Source organism: Rhea americana, unplaced genomic scaffold (assembly GCF_003343005.1).
Source record: "Rhea americana isolate MKP2758 unplaced genomic scaffold, rheAme1 scaffold_138, whole genome shotgun sequence".
In the NCBI taxonomy this organism is placed as follows: Eukaryota; Metazoa; Chordata; class Aves; order Rheiformes; family Rheidae; genus Rhea; species Rhea americana.
This window is the reverse complement of record NW_028185461.1, coordinates 2,441,630-2,459,055: the sequence shown is the minus strand read 5'-3', so window position 1 is coordinate 2,459,055 and position 17,426 is coordinate 2,441,630. Positions and strand designations below refer to the sequence as shown.

Sequence of the window (17,426 nt, the reverse complement as noted above, 5' to 3'; positions counted from 1 at the left end):
GCGGGCGCCCGACGCTGCGCGGCCGCCACCCGAGCCGCCCATGGAGCCCAACGGGACGGCGGCGGCGGGCAACGGCTCGGCGGCGGCGGGCGGCGGGGGGCTCCTGCTCTTCCCCTCAGCCTTCGGCACGGTGCTCTCGGTGATGTACGTGGCCGGCGTGGCAGGCAATGTCTACACGCTGGTGGTGATGTGCCACTCGGCGCGCTGCACTGCCCCCATGTACAGCTCCATCGTGAGCCTGGCCCTGGCCGACCTGCTCTACCTCTCCACCATCCCCTTCATTGTCTGCACCTACCTGGCCCAGGACTGGTACTTCGGAGACCTGGGGTGCCGCATCCTGCTCAGCCTGGACCTGCTCACCATGCACGCCAGCATCTTCACCCTCACCCTCATGTGCACCGAGCGCTACCTGGCCGTCACGCGGCCCCTGGATACCCTGAAGCGATCTCGCGGCTACCGGAAGGTCACAGCGGGCGCCGTGTGGTCCGTCTCGCTGCTGCTTACTTTGCCAATGATGCTGATGGTCACGCTGACTGAGGGGGGCAAAGCGGAGGGCAAGGTGAAGAGGATGTGTGCACCCACCTGGAGCATGGACGCCTACCGGACCTACCTGACGGTGCTGTTCAGCACCAGCATCATGGCCCCAGGGATCATCATTGGCTTCCTGTACACACGCCTGGCCAGGACCTACCTGGAGTCCCAGAGGAACCCACCCCACAAGGAGAAGAGCAAGAGATCACCCAGGCAGAAGGTCCTCATCATGATCTTCAGCATCGTGCTGGTTTTCTGGGCCTGCTTCCTGCCTTTTTGGATCTGGCAGCTGGTGCAGCTCTACAGCAGCTCCCTGCAGCTTACCACCCAAACCCAAAAGTGCATTAACTACCTGGTGACCTGCCTGACCTACAGCAACAGCTGCATCAACCCCTTCCTTTACACCCTGCTCACCAAAAACTACCGGGAATACCTGCGCAACAGGCACCGCAACTTCTACAGGTTCACATCCTCCTTTCGCAAGAGGGGCTCCAACCTGCAGTGCTCCTGGGGACGGTCCATGTCTTCCAGCAACCAGTATGACTACAGCTCGGAAGCCCTGGGCATGGCCACGCTGAAGGACAAGTGAGGAAGAGGAGGCACTCTGGAGACATCAGGACCAGAAGAGCATCTGTCCAAGGTAAGACTTTGAGACCCCTAGCCCAGTCGGATCCTAAAAACTCATTTCTGATGGCCACTCTATTTACCAGGCACTAAGTTGCATGAAACCAAGTACTGTGAAACGCATTTGAATTTCTGTCTGGCATAGGGCTCCACTCCCAAGTGCTGGAGAAAAATCCTTCAGGCATTTGGCATGCAGAAGATGAGGTGGACACTATTCTGTTCTTTGACAAACTCTTTGCAAGCTTTGCTGCGTGCTGCCGAGCTCCGGCTCTGCACCGGTTTCCCCATGTGATTTCTCAGYGCTGTCTTCAGGCAACAAACAGATGGATCAGATCTGCAAAGGTCTGAAATTGTCCTGGTCTTGCTTAATTTAGCAGCAGGCCTTGGTTTTGCCCTATATATTACTGTTAAGTGTTCACAGGAGGTGTGAAGAGACCTTTAAGCCCCTTTTCTATTTCCTGTTGAAGTGTGCTACAGTTTGATCGAACTTAAAGTCTCTATTTTAAAATTCACTATAGCAGCACCACAAACTCCAGGCACTCAAAAACCACAAGGTAAGCTGTCAGAAAGCACAGCGTTWTCTAAAAGATATCTAAAAGAGCTATTTTTTTCAGTTTTCTGTTTCAGGTGATTTTCATTTGCCCACTGTTTTTCGGGTGTTTTTTGTTTTGTTTTTTTGGGGGGGGATTGTTTTGTTTTTGTTTTTTTTTAATTAGCCCCTTTCTCTATGGTCATCGGGGCTTCAAAACCCTAAAATTTACCTTGGAAATGAATTTTTCCTCTAATCCCACAAGTCAGAGACTTTAAGAAAAATGACTGAACACTGTATTGTGAGACTCCTTATAAAAAGGACAAATCTATTCGTCTTGCCCCAGTGCACTCTGCTCGTTTTCTTCCCATTTAGCGTTTAGTGGTACCCCTCCACAGGAGATAGCAAACATGCTTGTAAGCATCTAAACCATTGTAAAGCCTCTGTTCRTAAAATAAGTTATGGTTAAAAAGTGGACCGTCCTAAGATTTCTCCTGCCAGGGTCTCCTGAGCCTGCACGGAGGAATGCAGGTCCGAGTGCGAAGGCTGCTGTGCTCAGCAGTCCTCCACGGAGCGCCTGGCAGTAGAGTTGAAGTTGGTTTCGAGCTGTAATTTCCTCCATCCTGGGACAGATGCTGGAAATAAGGAAAGCATGAAAAGAGTTGCTTAAACTATTGTCAGCAGATAGGGAGCTCTGGGGACTTTCGAAAGGACGGTTGCTTAGGGTACAGTCATTTCCCCTTTCGTGGTGGACGCGCTTATCCAGCAAAGAGGAGCGACGCTGCAGCACTCTGGTGTTAACGGGCTTCCAGATTCTTGGCGATGGTCCCGCAGCACAAGCCACACTTTGAGGTAGTTTTGTGCTAAATTGCCCACACAAATACCAGAGCAAAGGATTGAAGGGTAGAGAATACAGCCCTGAAATACTCTGTGTTTCACGCACACAGTGTTAAAAAAATAAATAAATAAAGCCCCCAAGGCATACGTTGGTGGAGACCAGGGACCCCTGTTCTTGTGTCAGGAGTCAGGCGTGCTTCATACAGGTACAGTGGCTGGGATGAGGGTTTTTTTKGGGGGGGAGGAAAGTAATTCGCCTTTGTATTGCTTACATGATGTTTAACCACAGAGCAAGGCACGGCCACCTGCTTTACCATATTCAAATAATATCACTGCCTGGCCTGGTGGTATCAGCAGACCCTGAGGTGCCCATGTCCTTGTGAGCTAGAAAGACTAAGACCCCAGCGCACATGGGGGATTGGCAGGGTAACAGGGTGCTTCGACAGCTTAAGAGACTTTTTCTGGCATCACTTCATGTTCTTACAGCTAACATTGAAGTCATTGTTACTCTTAGGCCGCTTCCCATTTCCAAGCCTGGAAGTCACCACCCATTTCAGAGTAACAAGGCAGCCTCTCTTACCAATTCCTTATGCCCCTACAAAGAAAAACCCACCCTGATCCAGAGCCTGACCTGATGCCGTGGTGGCTGATCTTGTTTTCATCACTTGGCCTGCGGACAACGGCTGTGAAGGCCAATAACCCCCCATGGTGTTACAGGGCTGCTGAAGTGCAAGTGATGGCAGCACGCGAAGTTCTCAGGCGTGAGGTGCAGCATGTATCTGTGGATGGGTATGTAAGGGGAAGCGGGTGATGGAAAAGCCCTATAGATCTCCTGGAAGACCTATACGTCTCACTATGCATTAGGGGAGATACTTTCTGCCTCAGGAAAAAAAAAAAAAAAAAGAGAGAGTGACGTGCCCTTCTCTGCAGTCGCTTAAGCCAAGGCATTGCTGTAGGTGCTTGAGTTGTGGAACAGAGGGGATGGGCTTCATGTAGTCTCCTGTAAGGATAAAATATGAACTAACCTGGTAGTTTGCAATGTAGCTTTGGAACGGGGCTGCTGCTGCCTTGGCTGATAGCTGCCTGCCATAGCGGCTGGGGCTGGCACAGCCCTTAACTTACCCAGCTCAAATAAGCACCAAGCTAGTTTTTCCAAAAGCCTTTAGGAAATTTTCGGAAAGCCAACAACTTTCTTCTTTTTTGGTTGCAGTTTGTCATTGCAAAACTCTCTCTATGCCTCTCAAAAAAGAAAACAGTCTGATTACAAGAAAATCTTTTCCACCCCCGTCGGGGTGGGGAGATACGGCCAAAAAAAAAAAAAAAAAAAAGGAGGATGAGGAGGAGAGGGGAAGAAACACAATTTCCTCCTGAGAGCACTTTGCTTCCCTGCATCTGCCATTGCACCTCTACTGCAGTGACTACAGTTTTCCCATTTAGGGTTGAAAAGAGAAGAACACTGCTCATCAGCAGGACGAGTGGGGCTGTTCGCCCTCCCAGGCGCAGTGGGACCCATCTGACCCTTGCTACATTTTTGGTCCACTCGCTCTCCCTGCACACAGTATGTTTTCATGCACACATTGGGTGCCCACGGCAAGAGCCACTGACCAGCGGCGTTCAGCCCAGCAGGTTTTTTGCCACCTAACATGGCTCAGTGCTGAGGGTTTCCAGCTTTGCTGGAGAACTGGAGTTGGGGATGCAGGGGGGGACTTGCAGCTAATTGCTCTGGCATGCACTCAGTTGGTTGGCCGATAATTAAATCGCAGCAGCAGCTTTCCTAAGATGCAAGCATGGTGGGAAGAAACACCATGCGTGACCCAAGAGAGATGGGGGATGCCTCCCTGATAGCAAAAAAAAAAAAGAGAAATGTATTTTTTAACAGGTTTTCCTTTTTCCTGTTTATCTGCAAGGCAAACACTGAAGAGCATGAGGGCTGTCACACAGCAGGTTGATTTTAAGAGGTGGCAGCCTGGGCCCATCCTTGCAGGGCGCCCAGTGGTTGCTACATGCCGGCATTGCAGAACGCTAGCTCAGCTCTGCGCCGTTTCCCCTCTCGGATTAGCTCCCATGCTCTGGCTGGTTTTCCAGCCAGAAATCCTTGCATTGATTAGAAAGCCTTCATGGCTATTCTCTTTAAAAAGTGCTCGAAGTCACTGCTTCAGGGCAGTGAAGCTCCTCACGACCACGCACCCTCATGGTTAGGAATCGAGCTCCCACAGTTGACCCGCTGCCGGCAGATCCCAGCGCCACCCCGGCAAGAGCAAAGGGGGATTTGCTCAGACCCAAGTGTCTCCCAAGCATCTCCTCACAGCACTGAGCCGCAGAACTGCTTTCAATTACTGTCCCGCCATGCATGCTTAATGGCAAGCATTTAATTTGAGGAGGACGATTACAGAGAGGACAGGCTTTAATTGGCTGCTCCAAAGCCTAGATAAAAATCTCAGCTACGGAGCGAAAACGTGTTTAGCTTCTTCAGAAAGTGGTAATTTTTGCAGCCTGTGAATGTTCACAGACTCACAAGCCATGTGGAGGTGCAAAAAGCATTCAGAAAACGAAGTGGGAACGTCTCCAGCACCAGGTCTTCATGTGAAAACACCAACGGTTCACAGGCAGCCATGAAGACGGGGGGGTTCAAGGCTCTCGGTCAGTCAATGCAACACATCTGCGTGCCTCCATCACCTGCGGAGCTGCGTGCTTTCAGGCAGGCACTCCAGATGAGGCCAGCACTGCTGAGAAATCCTCATGCACAGTTATTCTGCAGCTGTGGCAAGGCAGGAAAAATGAGATTTTTTTCCCCTGCCTCGGCACAGTCTGGATGGGAGAAGAGCTTCAAAAACTGGGTGCCCACCTGGAAAGGGAAAAGAGCAGGGAGAGGCCCAGTGTTGCAGGTAGGGGGCAAGCCCGAAAATGTGAAGCAGCACATCCCTGGGAAGCCCGGAGCAGCAGGTGCCTGTCCCACATGCCACCCAAGCATTGCAAAAAGAGTAAGGCTTTTTCCTTGCCCGTGGTTCCAAGAATACCAACCTTTTCCTGTGTGCAAGCGGAGGAATGATGCGCATCTCCATATTGTTGTGACTATTTCCATCTGAATTTCTCCTTAGACTTTTGCTCGTTCCATGTCTAGATCCCGCCTAGCGCTAGACGAGATTCGGCAGCCAGATGCTGCGGGATGATGGAGGCACATACCACACAAAAAATACAAGATGCAGCCAATATATAACACACCCACTCAGGAAAGTTTAGTTCCTTATTTTTTTCCTAGATGGCTGCAACTAGTCATCTAGCAAAAGAGGCATCCAACGTGCCTTAGCATGCTCTACGTTCGGATTAATTAAAACAGAATATGGATAGGATAAATAGCATAAGGAAATGGCACTGAGGAAGAGGTTCTGTTGAAAGTTTCATGGAGGGATTTAACAGTAGAAGTTTTGTTGCCTGCAAGCAGAAATAATCCAAGTATAAGATCATTTTTCTCCCTTTTTGTCTACTGAGGAGTGCAAGGACTGATTGAGCTTGGTGGTTGCCTACTTTCATGGCAGCCTTTTAAGTTTCGGATCATCTGCTAAACGCAGCCGTCTCTTTTTCTGGGGATATTCAGTGAATCATACTTGTTCACAAGTTCTTGTACACAAAGACAACTCCCAGGATGTACCTCTTGGTACAGTAGCAGCGTATCTCATCAGAAATGAAAATATTTGCCTGCTGGAGAGGGAGGAAGAAAGCATCATTCAGAGCAATCACATGCAGGATGACTACTTTAGGACTCCTTTGTTTATTTAATGGTCTGTCTGGCTGAGCAGGTCACCTAGAAGGGTGTGGATGCACCCTGGAGACCTTATGCTGGCCATGAAAAGCAGTCTCGAAAGCAAACATCAAGATTTTAGTGCAGTTATCAGCACAATGTCCTGGTATCTAGTTACCTGCTTAATATAAGTCTGTAAACAGAAGAACAAAAAAGAGCCAAATCCTCAAGGCTTCTGTCCAGAAAAAGCATACCTCACTAATCTACTATAAGCATAGCAAGGGTATCCATTTGTGAAAAAAGCTTTGAGCATCAGAGGCTTGAACGCGTGAACTTGAATAAACTTCAACACATGAACTTACATGTACTTCCTCTATGTCTCTCTTCTTTCCTACCACACCAGGGAGCCTCTTGGCTTAACGTCTCAGACGAACATCTCAGTGGGGTCCATTGGTAGCAATGTATCTTACCCAGCAGGTCACAGCTTCAGCTGGTTCCCTGGACAGCCTCAGGTTTATCCAGCAGCAGAAGTGGGATGTTTTGAGGTTCTCGCTCTGTTTGGAGGTATCTACATGTTCCAGAAGTAATAAAGATGGTACTTCTAGGCTGCTTTATTGCCTTTGCAGTAAGAACCATCTAGGCAAGGCCTTTTCTGTTGTGCTCCTGCAGTCTCATCTGCATGTTTGGGTCCTGTTTAAAGTCAAAGAGACTTCATGTGAGGAGCTCTGCCAGCAGGACCCTCTAACCAGACCAGTTCCTTAATATGAAACAGTAACTGTCAAAGAACAGTGGAAAAGAAAAAATGTAAGTTTCTCTTGTCTTTGTTTCATAATTCAGTACTTGCTATCCCTGAGTTATCGTGAAAAGACAAGGACACTTAACAGCAAGCAGCAATGATTTCTACCTTGTCATTATTTCAAGGATTTAAGAAAAGAGGCAAGATGGAAATAAATCTCTCTCTGAAATAAAGGGTGACTTTTCAAGTATGATCAATGCCTGTAATGGGAGGAAATAAAAAAACAAGTATTTGGACAAAATGAAAGATGAACAGTGAAAAACCTTATAAAAATTGAGCAATGCTTGAGAGTTCTACCACCACTAAAAATCCTTTTAAAACAGGATTATTAATAGGCTATATGGGCTATATGCATGTACTTTACCAAAATACAAGGTCCTGATTTTCCAAATACTCCTACAGAAGCAGCACCATTTACTTAACTGCTTGCATAGTGTCTTACATATGTCCCAAACAAACAGTTTTAGTGAGTTGTTTTGTGAGTAAGTAAGACTGCACTGCTTAGTATATGCTATTGGTAAATGCACTAAATGTGCTAAGATGGAACTGAGAGATGAAGTAAGTTATTTGAGGGGAGGCAATGGACATGCCGTCCACGACAAAAAAAAAAATCTGGCCTATTCCATAAATGCAAATCTGTGTTAGAATCTGAAAAGCTTTAGTACAAGCCACCAGAATTCACACTGAAAATTAGAGATCAAGTGCCTGCCCAGGTACATTAGGGATAAATGAATTGTCATTAAAAGAGAACCGAGGTTTCAGGAAACATGACGTAAAGTTACTCTTCAGCTTCTTAAGAGGGTCTACAAAAACAGAGATAAAGCAGACTATGCCCTAGTCCTTCACAGTATTTTACAAAAAGCAGTAGGCATTTGCCAGGGACTTACTCATCACTTCATGATCACTGTTAGCTGGATTTCCTTTTTGTTTGAGAATTTGGGTTAAACGGATGCAGGAAGAACAGAGAAGCCTGCCTTTCTGAATGAGGCTAAGATGATCAGCGCGTGCCAGAGGCATCTGCGGTTCATAAAAGCAAAAGCCGTTCTGCTGTTCTTGGAATCTCTTGGTTGGATTTCCACACAGTAGACCCAAAAGGGAAAGACAGATGCTGGGATTTTCTGTGTTTGCTTAAAGTGGCGACAGGAGGGTGCTGTCTTTTTTTTTTTTCTTCCTCAACATTTAGCATAGAAAAAATCTGACCTCCAGCAACGTTTCCTGATTATTATTCCTAGAATTAGGACAAGACAGAAATATCGCACAAAGCCATACATGAGCACTTCAGAGAGATCAAATTCACATACAGACCCTGCATAAGGGCAGCTGAACTCTTCGGGATGGAACGTGAGGAATTCTGTATTAAAAACACAGCCATCCTATTTGCTGGGGAGAGGCAAGCTGTTCAGGAGAAATTCAAAGGTACTTAGGATTCTAACTGGAGAGGAAACAAAACCAGGTTTTCTTGACAGTATAGTCAGTGCCACTTCAGCTACACTTTCATTCCACTGCATAATTGTGTGCTACAATCCCTGTTGAGATGTGGACCTTATGAATAAAAACAAAGAACTAAGAAATGAAGCTAAATCACTGATACAAAGCTAAAGCTAGTATCCTGCTATAAATGGAGTATCCTGGCAAATGTTTCTGGGCTCGAAATTCGTTAAGTTAGAGCTTATAATACTTCAGGTGGAGAGTACGTTCTCGACATAAATGTACCTTTCCAGGCCTTCGCTTAGTTTATGGGGCATTAAAAACAAAACTCAGTGATTCTACAACCACTTTCACAAATGAAAAATTTATATGTGAGAAATCCTGAGATGTCCGCTCAATGTTACTAGGATCAGACTGTCTGGGATTTAAAAAAATAAATGCATGCTAGAGGATGGAAAGTCAGGTTTATGCTAACGACAATCTGCTTATGTATCTGTTAAGTTTACAGAAGTTCCAGATACTTCCCAAAACCTTTAGAAGTAATACGATTTCACTAAACTCCTCCAAAAGCCTCACTTAATCGCTTAGCAGAGATTGAAATGTTGGCTTGCTGTCATGTCATTTTTTCCTGTTTCATCCTGGGATACTTCACACAAACAGGCTCTACCTTTCTTTACAAAATATTTTTTATTTACAAGTACAAATCAACATTCCCAAAGATTTATAAACAAGTACAGTTTAAGGTATGAGGCTGTAAACTCATGCCAGAACTTAGCCCCAGCTCACACTGAACATGCACTGACCTTTCTTTGCTCTGTTTGAGCAATGAGGGCTCTTTAGAAAGGTTTGCACCCGACTGGGAAACATCAAGCCAAATTCTGCAGTTATCACGTGCTCTATTAAAAGCGCTTGCCTTCAGCAGCTTGGTAGCAGATTTGCACTAGTTTAACCAAACAGATTCCGTCCTCAATGTAAGCGGAGTTCTAAGAAACAGCACTGCATTTCCCAGCAGCAATGGGGAAGCTGAACCTGACAGAGAACAGGGATATCAAAAGAAATTAAAAAGTGTTTCAAATTCAGAATTACTGGTTAAGAATTTGCAGAGGGATACCTTTTCTTAAAAAAAAAAAAAAAAAAAAAAGTTACTGCATGTATTTAAGTGGACTAAATTAAATTGAGTTGAGATTATTACTAATAGTCCTCGAATTCTGCAAATTCCAATCGGCCCCAGGAACACTGGCCTTTCTATGCTGATTGTTCTCCTGCAGAGGCTATGGTCAGAATCTTTTAGATGGTCCTGTATTTCCTCATTTGCTATTTAGTTTTTTCATAGGTCTAGATATTGCTTTTATCAGTCTGGATATTGAAGTTTCAAATACAAAATCTCAGTACTGAAACACACAACATATTGAACTACTGTTTTTTCCAAAACATGAATTCTCTTCTAGGTGCAGCACACACAATTTTTTCACATGTTGCATTTGACAAGTTTGGTCATCATATTGAACACATTACTGAAGCTAAGAACTCCAGACAACACACATACCAAGTTGATTTTATTTCTGAATGTCACTCAATTCACAGCGGGGAAGAAATGCACCGTGATCTGAAATTACTACAATGCACAGGACTTCTGAAAGATTAAAACCTGAGAGGAGGCTAGCTGAGATTTCCCCCAAGATGTAACATGGTCTTGAAAAGCAATATTTTTATGGAGGGCAGCGCTGAAAGAAGTGTCATTTTCATTTAGTGTAACTCAAAGCCAGCCTGATAGACAGAAGGAAATAAAAAACACTTCCAGAGTGACAAAACACTATTAATTTACATGACAGTGTCATAGAGCAGTGATAGGACATACAGGGAAGTGAGAAATTTTAGAACAGAGGACCTCAACCTGGAAAATCATAATCCAGATCTAACAGTCCCCAGGTATTTAGCTCCCAGTAATATCAAATCTTTTTTGTGGAAAAGGCCATGCATTTAACTGACAAGGAGGACTGCAGGAACTGAGTTTTAATCCAATAAATCAGTTGCTGGTGATGTTGATCTGTCTTCATACAGATGACCAACTGAAGTGTAATGCAAACTGAATTAATAGTCTTTGAAGCAAGTATTTAGATACACAGCCCAACTAACTTTACTATTTCCTAGCATTCAGCCATTGCAACAATTCTTCCTTGCTAGTAAGGACAAGGAAGTGTTCAGTCTCTTTCAGGTTTGAGAACAAAAACAAAAACAAAAAAAAAAAAAAAGAAAAAGAAAGAAATGATAGGAAAAAAGAAAAAAGAAATGACAGAAAACTAATCTTGCTGGTGTGCCAGCTGAGAATACAACCAATAGAAAAGATGTAAGTATTCAGTCATCACTCCTCTTTATACTGATCTTCAGTGTAATCCTCCAATATTTAGTATTTCCATTAGAAGTAGATTAAAATAATGATGAAACTTGTGTACAGGAAAAATCAAACCAGACTTCCAGATTAACAAAAATTGTCTTAAAAATGATACAGATTATTAGTGAACTGAATCAACATGTTTGCTTTAGAATTTGAGGGAAAAAAATAGTTTTTCCTACCATTTACTTATCAATGTGCTGCTCTGCAAAACACCTTTGACTATAATAACAAAGGAAGGTAGTTCACAAGATTACACATTTGTTTCATTACTTCATCTGCATTACAATGTGATGCCTCTTTTCTGAAGTTCTTGGAATTTATTATTCTATTAACACCACAGACCAATGATCACAGTTAATAGAAAAAAGTCTTCATATTAAACAAGAAGTCCAAAAAGACCTACTGAGAAACTTTCTGAAGCAGCTAAAACATTGCTCTGGACAAGGTAAACACAGTATTTCATGCCACAAGATTTGTAGTTGTGGAAACAATTAACAAAAATTAGAGCTTCCTTCAATTTAATCTTAAGTTTAGGCCCAATAAACATGTTTCCAAAGTATTTTACCATCTTCAATATGAAGTGTCTGTTTCTGAGCCAGATATGGATGTATAACAACTCCAACCCCATACCATTTCAATCTAAAATGTAGGAGGACACCAGTCTCCTTCACTGGTGGTTTTGTTACCCAGCCTTCCAAGGCAGAATCCACAGGATCAGGATTTACAGAATCCAGTCTAAGAAGGCCAGAACTGGTCCATGGAAAATCACCAAAGGAATTAGCTTTCTTCTCAGCCATGTCCTCTCCCAAGTCCTACTGTCTTAGCTGGGAATTACTCACTCAGATGAATCCAGAAGACTGATGGACTACCTCTGTCTGTCTCTCCCTTTTATATTTGCTCCAAAGACAGGCTTGTATGGCCAAGCCATTGCCACAAAGAGCTCTCAGCTATAGTATGGGATTGTCAACCTTGTTACAGAGAAGGCTTTTTGCTTGTTTTCAGCACTGCCTAATTTGACTCCCTGTGGACTTCATATTACAATGAAAATAACATACCAATGTTGAGAGCTTCTGAAAATTCCACTACTGCAATCCAACAGAGATACATTAACTTGTTTAGACAGCATCAGTAGTACCGCTGTCACAGCATGGAGCTCAGACTAGCTGCCTGAGCATTTGGACAACTTCTGTAGAAAGGAGGAGCTGGCAGGGCCTGCTTGGCTCCATGCTGCTAAAGCTACAGGGCCAGCTGCATCCAAAGTAGTTGAAGGTCTCTATGCCACAGAAACAACAGACAGCAGTACTGAGAAATCAGGACTCTTCTTGGGCACCCCAGTGAAATCCTGCATTGTGCATAGGGCACTAAAATTGAAGGTCCAAGAGACTATAACCACTTTCATTAAGCAGGTGCAGAGAAACTGAAGGCAAGTTCAGAATGCTGTTTTCTGCTCAGAGGGACCTAATGCGGTGCCATTCCCGAGTGTACTGCAACATTTGTGATTCAAGAGCTCTGTGCTTTCCAGCTAACCAAAGAATTGTATTTCTGATTTTGTATTAACTACTCCCTGTCTGTAGCAGAAAATCTATAGCAATTTACTTAAAAATTAAAAAACAAACAAAAAAACAGTTCAAGTAAGTTCCAGTAGTCAACCTACAGCTGTATTGCCAACTAATGCCCATGCCAAGGAGAATACATTCCTCTCTCAATAAAAAGTATGTTCAGCAAAATAATGCTCATCTGCTGTATTAATTTCAGTGAAACTTTCTATATCCCATTAGTAATGGAAGAGACTGAAGCTGTTAATAACAGCAGCACGGGGAGTCATATCAGGACACAGTCCAAAAGATGTTTTGTATTTTTTAAACAGAAGAATTAAAAAAGAAAAAAATAAGCACTCCAGGACTCTTCTTGGTTGGTAGCCTATCCCCTTAGAACATAAAGGCCAGAACATTTACAGTATACACCAAATTTAAGATGGTCCTTAAGGCATTGTTCACAACATTTACAGAAAACAACATGATGAAAACGAAATGCATTACAAAATATTAATCCAACTGGGAAATTCGAAATGAACATGAGTTTTAACAGAATGTTATCTACATTTTTCCCCTTCCCTTGCAGGGCTTCTCTTATTCCATTTGACTTCATGCTCCATCCCAGGAAGAATTACATCAAGACTGGATCCCCTATGCCATGGTCTGGGTTGCAAGTGAAGGAGATGGTGATGGCATAGCGAGTGCCCCAGTGAACCTTTTCCACCCGATGAAGGTTCTCCGATCCAGAGGTGAAAAAGGAAACCCGGCCTGTAAAGACAAATTATTGAATCAGTGACATGGAGTCATTTAGCTGTCAGCTTTCTACATAGTTTTGCGATTGTTGTCTCAGTCCAACTGTTCCCCAGCTACCCGAGGGCCCAGAGGGCATCACAATGACAAACTGTTATGAGCTTATGCTGCACTCTGACAGCTTTATGGATTATTTAAAACACACATTAATCGTTTGTGCTACAAAGCTGGAGCTGTGATTTCACCATATCTCATAGTTTATAAAAGGTGGGAGGAATCCGAGAACATTCAAATCCAGTCCTGAGTTGCATCAATTAAACAAACAAACAAAGAAACAAACAAAAACAAGCAAAACAAAAAAAACTTCTGGTGACTGAACTGTCAGCCAAGTATTTTGATTTCCTCCCTGCTCCCCTCCTAATCTAGGCTCTAATTTGAAACAAAAGGAGTGAGTGCTACACAGGTGGCAAAAAGATCTTAAGTGGAAAAACACCCAGCAGGTTTACAAGCACCTGTGGCAGCTTCTCAGCTTTGTACTAAATATTTGCTAAAGCTGTTTTTGCACAGTCAGATCACTCACTGTTCAGCCAGGTTAAAAAAGTTACCTATCACTCTTGAATACAAATTTAATTTTCCTTAGAAAGAGCAAAATTGTTTCATAGAAACAAATGTTTACTGCCGTACTTCATCACTTTAAATTTTCACCGCCACCACCCCCGGTGCTGGAGTTCTGCTGGATTTAAGTGGCTTTAAGATGAAATCTACTTACTCTGATAATGACATTTGAGGTGTATTAACATTCGACTTGATGCAACTGCAAAACGAGGCACCCCAGGCACTTTCACATTACTTAACTGTTTGAGAATATAGAAGTTGAACATCTAGCCAGTAACCCAGAAAGGAAGCAACACTCCAGGACTGCTCAAACTCTCCCGGAAAGCCAGCAATACTCACATGCACAGCTGTTTTATCCCAATAGCTGTTTTCCTACTCATGCAATTTTTCCACTATTCAAATTAGATTAAAGTTTGTGGAGCCAAGCGTGGAGCTTGGTTCACCTACTAAGGTCTGAGTTTTTTTCTGTAACACTTGGACCCCTTTGCACATTGAGTTGCAGTTCACCTTTAACCTTTCATACAAGTCGGTCCTAACTGCCAAGCAGACTCATTAAGTCATATATCACATTCTTCTCTGCCTGTGTCTGCACATCAATAGGAGGTAAAGCTACAGATGAATTTATATGAACAGTTCATACACACTTTCGTGTCCTGCGCTTATGGATGAAAGACTTTAAACGCAGGCAATGTACTCCTATCCTGTGAGTATTATAAGGAACAGAACTACCTGCTTAAGGATTTCATACAAAGTCTATTTGCCCTGAAAATGTTATTTTTACTCTTATTTGCACATCATTCAAGTATTTCATTATCAATCCATCACCTATTCACCTAAAGTTTTGCCTTAAATGGAATTTCAAGCTTTTTTGGTTGATCTCTTAGTAGAAGTAGTAGTGATTAAAAGATAGACAAGTTTCAGTGTATTGTTTAAGCCAGTTAATTAAACTGGACTCTTTGAATATACAGAAGGTGTTTTAATTTCTTTAACAAATATGCGTCTTCATGTTTGTGGTATGTTTTAACTACTTTGGCATCTCTTCCCTTATCTGCCAGTTGAGGTCTCCAAGTGGCTGAACAAAGCTACAGCCTGTTTTTGAGGATGCTTCTTCTCACTTGGGAAGAATCTTTTATAAATGATTTTCACTGGTTCTCATGGGAGACTTCAACCACCCTGATACCTGCTGGAAGCACAACACAGCTAAGCACAAACAGTCCAGGAGGCTCCTGCAAGGCATCAATGATAACTTCTTGACACAGGTGATGGAGGAGCCTATGAGGAAGGGTGTCCTGCCGGACCTTGTCCTAACCAACAAAGAAGGACTAGCTGGAGATGTGAAGGTTGGGGGCAGCCTTGGCTGCAGTGACCACAAGATGGTGGAGTCCAGGATCCTGCATTAAAGTAAGGCAGTAAGCAGGATTGCAACCCTGGACTTCAGGAGAGCAGGCTTTGGGCTCTTCAGGGACCTACTTGGAGGAATCCCATGGTTTAAGGCCCTAGAAATAAGAGGGGTCCAGGAGAGCTGGCTAGTATTCAAGCATCACTTCCTCCAAGCTCAAGAGCACTGCATCCCAAGGAGAAAGAAGTCCAGCCACTGGGAGGAGGGGCTGATACACCTGAGGGCTGTGCTGCCATCCAGAGAGACCTGGAGAAGCTGGAGAGCTGGGCAGAGAGGAACCTCCTGAGGTTCAGCAAGGGCAAGTACAGAGTCCTCCACCTAGGCAGAAATAACTCCATGCACCAGTACAGGCTGGGGGCTGAGCTGCTGGAGAGCAGCTCTGCAGAGAAGGACCTGGGAGTGCTGGTGGATGACAAGTTGACCATGAGCCAGCAATGGGCCCTTGTGGCCAGGAAGGCCAATGGGATCCTGGGGTGCATTAGGAACAGTGTTGCCAGCAGGTCGAGGGAGGCGATGCTGCCCCTCTCCTCAGCCCTGGGGAGGCCGCATCTCGAGTACTGCGTCCAGTTCTGGGCTCCCCAGGACAAGAGAGACATGGAGCTACTGGAGAGAGCGCAGCATAGGGCTACGATAATGATCAGAGGACTGGAGCATCTGCCCTATGAGGAATGGCTGAGTGCTGGGCGTCTTTAGCCTGGAGAAGAGAAGCCCGAGGGGGGATCTTATCAAGGTGGATAAGTATCTGAAGGGAGGGTGTCAAGAGAATGGGGCCAAACTCTTTCCAGTTGTCCCATGTGATAGGACAAGAGGCAATGAGCAAAAACGGAACCACGGGAAGTTTGGCCTGAATATGAGGAGGAATTTCTTCACTGTGAGAGTGACAGAGCACTGGAAGAGGTTGCCCAGAGAGGTTGTGGAGTCTCCTTCTCTGGAGATATTCAAAGCCCGCCTGGATGCAACCCTGTCTAACATGCTCCAGGTGGCCCTGCTTGAGCAGGGAGGTTGGACTAGACGATCTCCAGAGGTACCTTCCATCCTTACTGATTCTGTGATTCTTTGCAAAACTTTGAAGCAAAAGCACACTCCTTCCATGCTACACTGTTCTTAATAGTCCAACTGTTCAAGAAGAGCACAATCTACAAAGAATGTTAATTCTCATCCCACCTGACAAAACCTGCAAGGAATACACCGTAACATCATTATCCACAGACTTCTGGAGAAAAACAGAAGAAAAAATAAGGCTGTACCATTGCAGGGTGATGTACAGAAGTTTCAAACGCACTGAGACGGTACCCTTCATAATCTTGCTTCAACACACAATATATGGAAACCACTTCAAAGTGAAATCACTACAAGAAAATGTACGTCAGGACAATTAATTTTTTTCCCTAGAAAAGTGCATATGTATACCTATATTATAATCTGTCCTTGTTCTGGCTAGTTTCTGAATAATTTTGAATGAAGATTTTAAACCCCTAAATTTCAAACTATGAACCATGTTAGCAAGTGTAAGGCCATATGCAACATGGTATCTCCTTTATCTGTGCATTCAAGGTGTTTAAAGTATACATTTTTAATGCTATGTTATAGCACAACCAACTGATTTATCTATGTTAGGATTTCTGTAATTGGGAATGGAGGGAAAGACTGGCATAAAGCAGGTCCACTAAGCTCTCTGGCCTATGAAAAATGGTTAGAGTGGTTTTTGAGCTTCATAATAGATTAGTGTTGCATTACAAATGCTTAAGAATGGCTAAGCAATCATTCATTGTACATCAGAAATACCTAATAAATATATACTTGCAATTTCCCCACTGAAACATTTTTTTAAATGACAAAAGCTCGGGGAAAGTGCACAAAATTCTAATAAAATTCTAATTCTGCTTCTTTTGTCCTTTTCTTTCATTACTTAACAATTGCTTCAAATGGGTCTTTTCATTTTCTTCTTCCCTCCCATAATCTGCCTGCACAGATTTCTTTCCAGCACACTTTCCTGTTCCATTAATGAAATTTTGACTTCATGGCAAAGAAATTTCAGTTTAACAATAAGTGTTCATAAAATGTAGCCTTTCTTGAGATCACAAGCTGCTACTCAATACAATTTTATAAGATGATACTACCTAATAAGAAAAGAAAGTTATGGTAACCCTGATCCTTAAGGCATGAACTTCTGGAGACTAGAAGAAACAGCAAAGGGGTTGTCTCCTGTTTCAGGCTCCATGTTTCTAAACTTTGAGAAAGACACCAG

At 43.8% G+C, this 17,426-nt stretch overlaps 2 protein-coding genes across 4 annotated transcripts in view; one reads left to right on the top strand and one right to left on the bottom strand.

The window, feature by feature from the left end:
* Positions 1-40: 40 nt before the first annotated feature.
* On the top strand, positions 41-1,120 carry LOC146599615 (urotensin-2 receptor-like). The gene has a single exon (XM_085298292.1). It carries the CDS (start codon positions 41-43, stop codon positions 1,118-1,120), a length of 1,080 nt encoding a protein of 359 aa, XP_085154418.1.
* An 8,892-nt stretch (positions 1,121-10,012) lies between these two features.
* OGFOD3 (2-oxoglutarate and iron dependent oxygenase domain containing 3) overlaps positions 10,013-17,426 on the bottom strand; it is a 47,347-nt gene continuing 39,933 nt past the window's right edge. For all 3 annotated transcript variants that reach the window (XM_085298337.1, XM_085298339.1, XM_085298340.1), the window contains one exon: positions 10,013-13,182. In XM_085298337.1, the coding sequence (XP_085154463.1) occupies positions 13,046-13,182 (137 nt within the window). In that variant the 3' untranslated portion in view covers positions 10,013-13,045. The remainder of the gene's footprint in view (positions 13,183-17,426) is intronic.

Excerpts from the sequence above, each read along its gene's own strand:
- LOC146599615 (XM_085298292.1), top strand. The coding sequence starts at position 41 with ATGGAGCCCAACGGGACGGCGGCGGCGGGCAACGGCTCGGCGGCGGCG.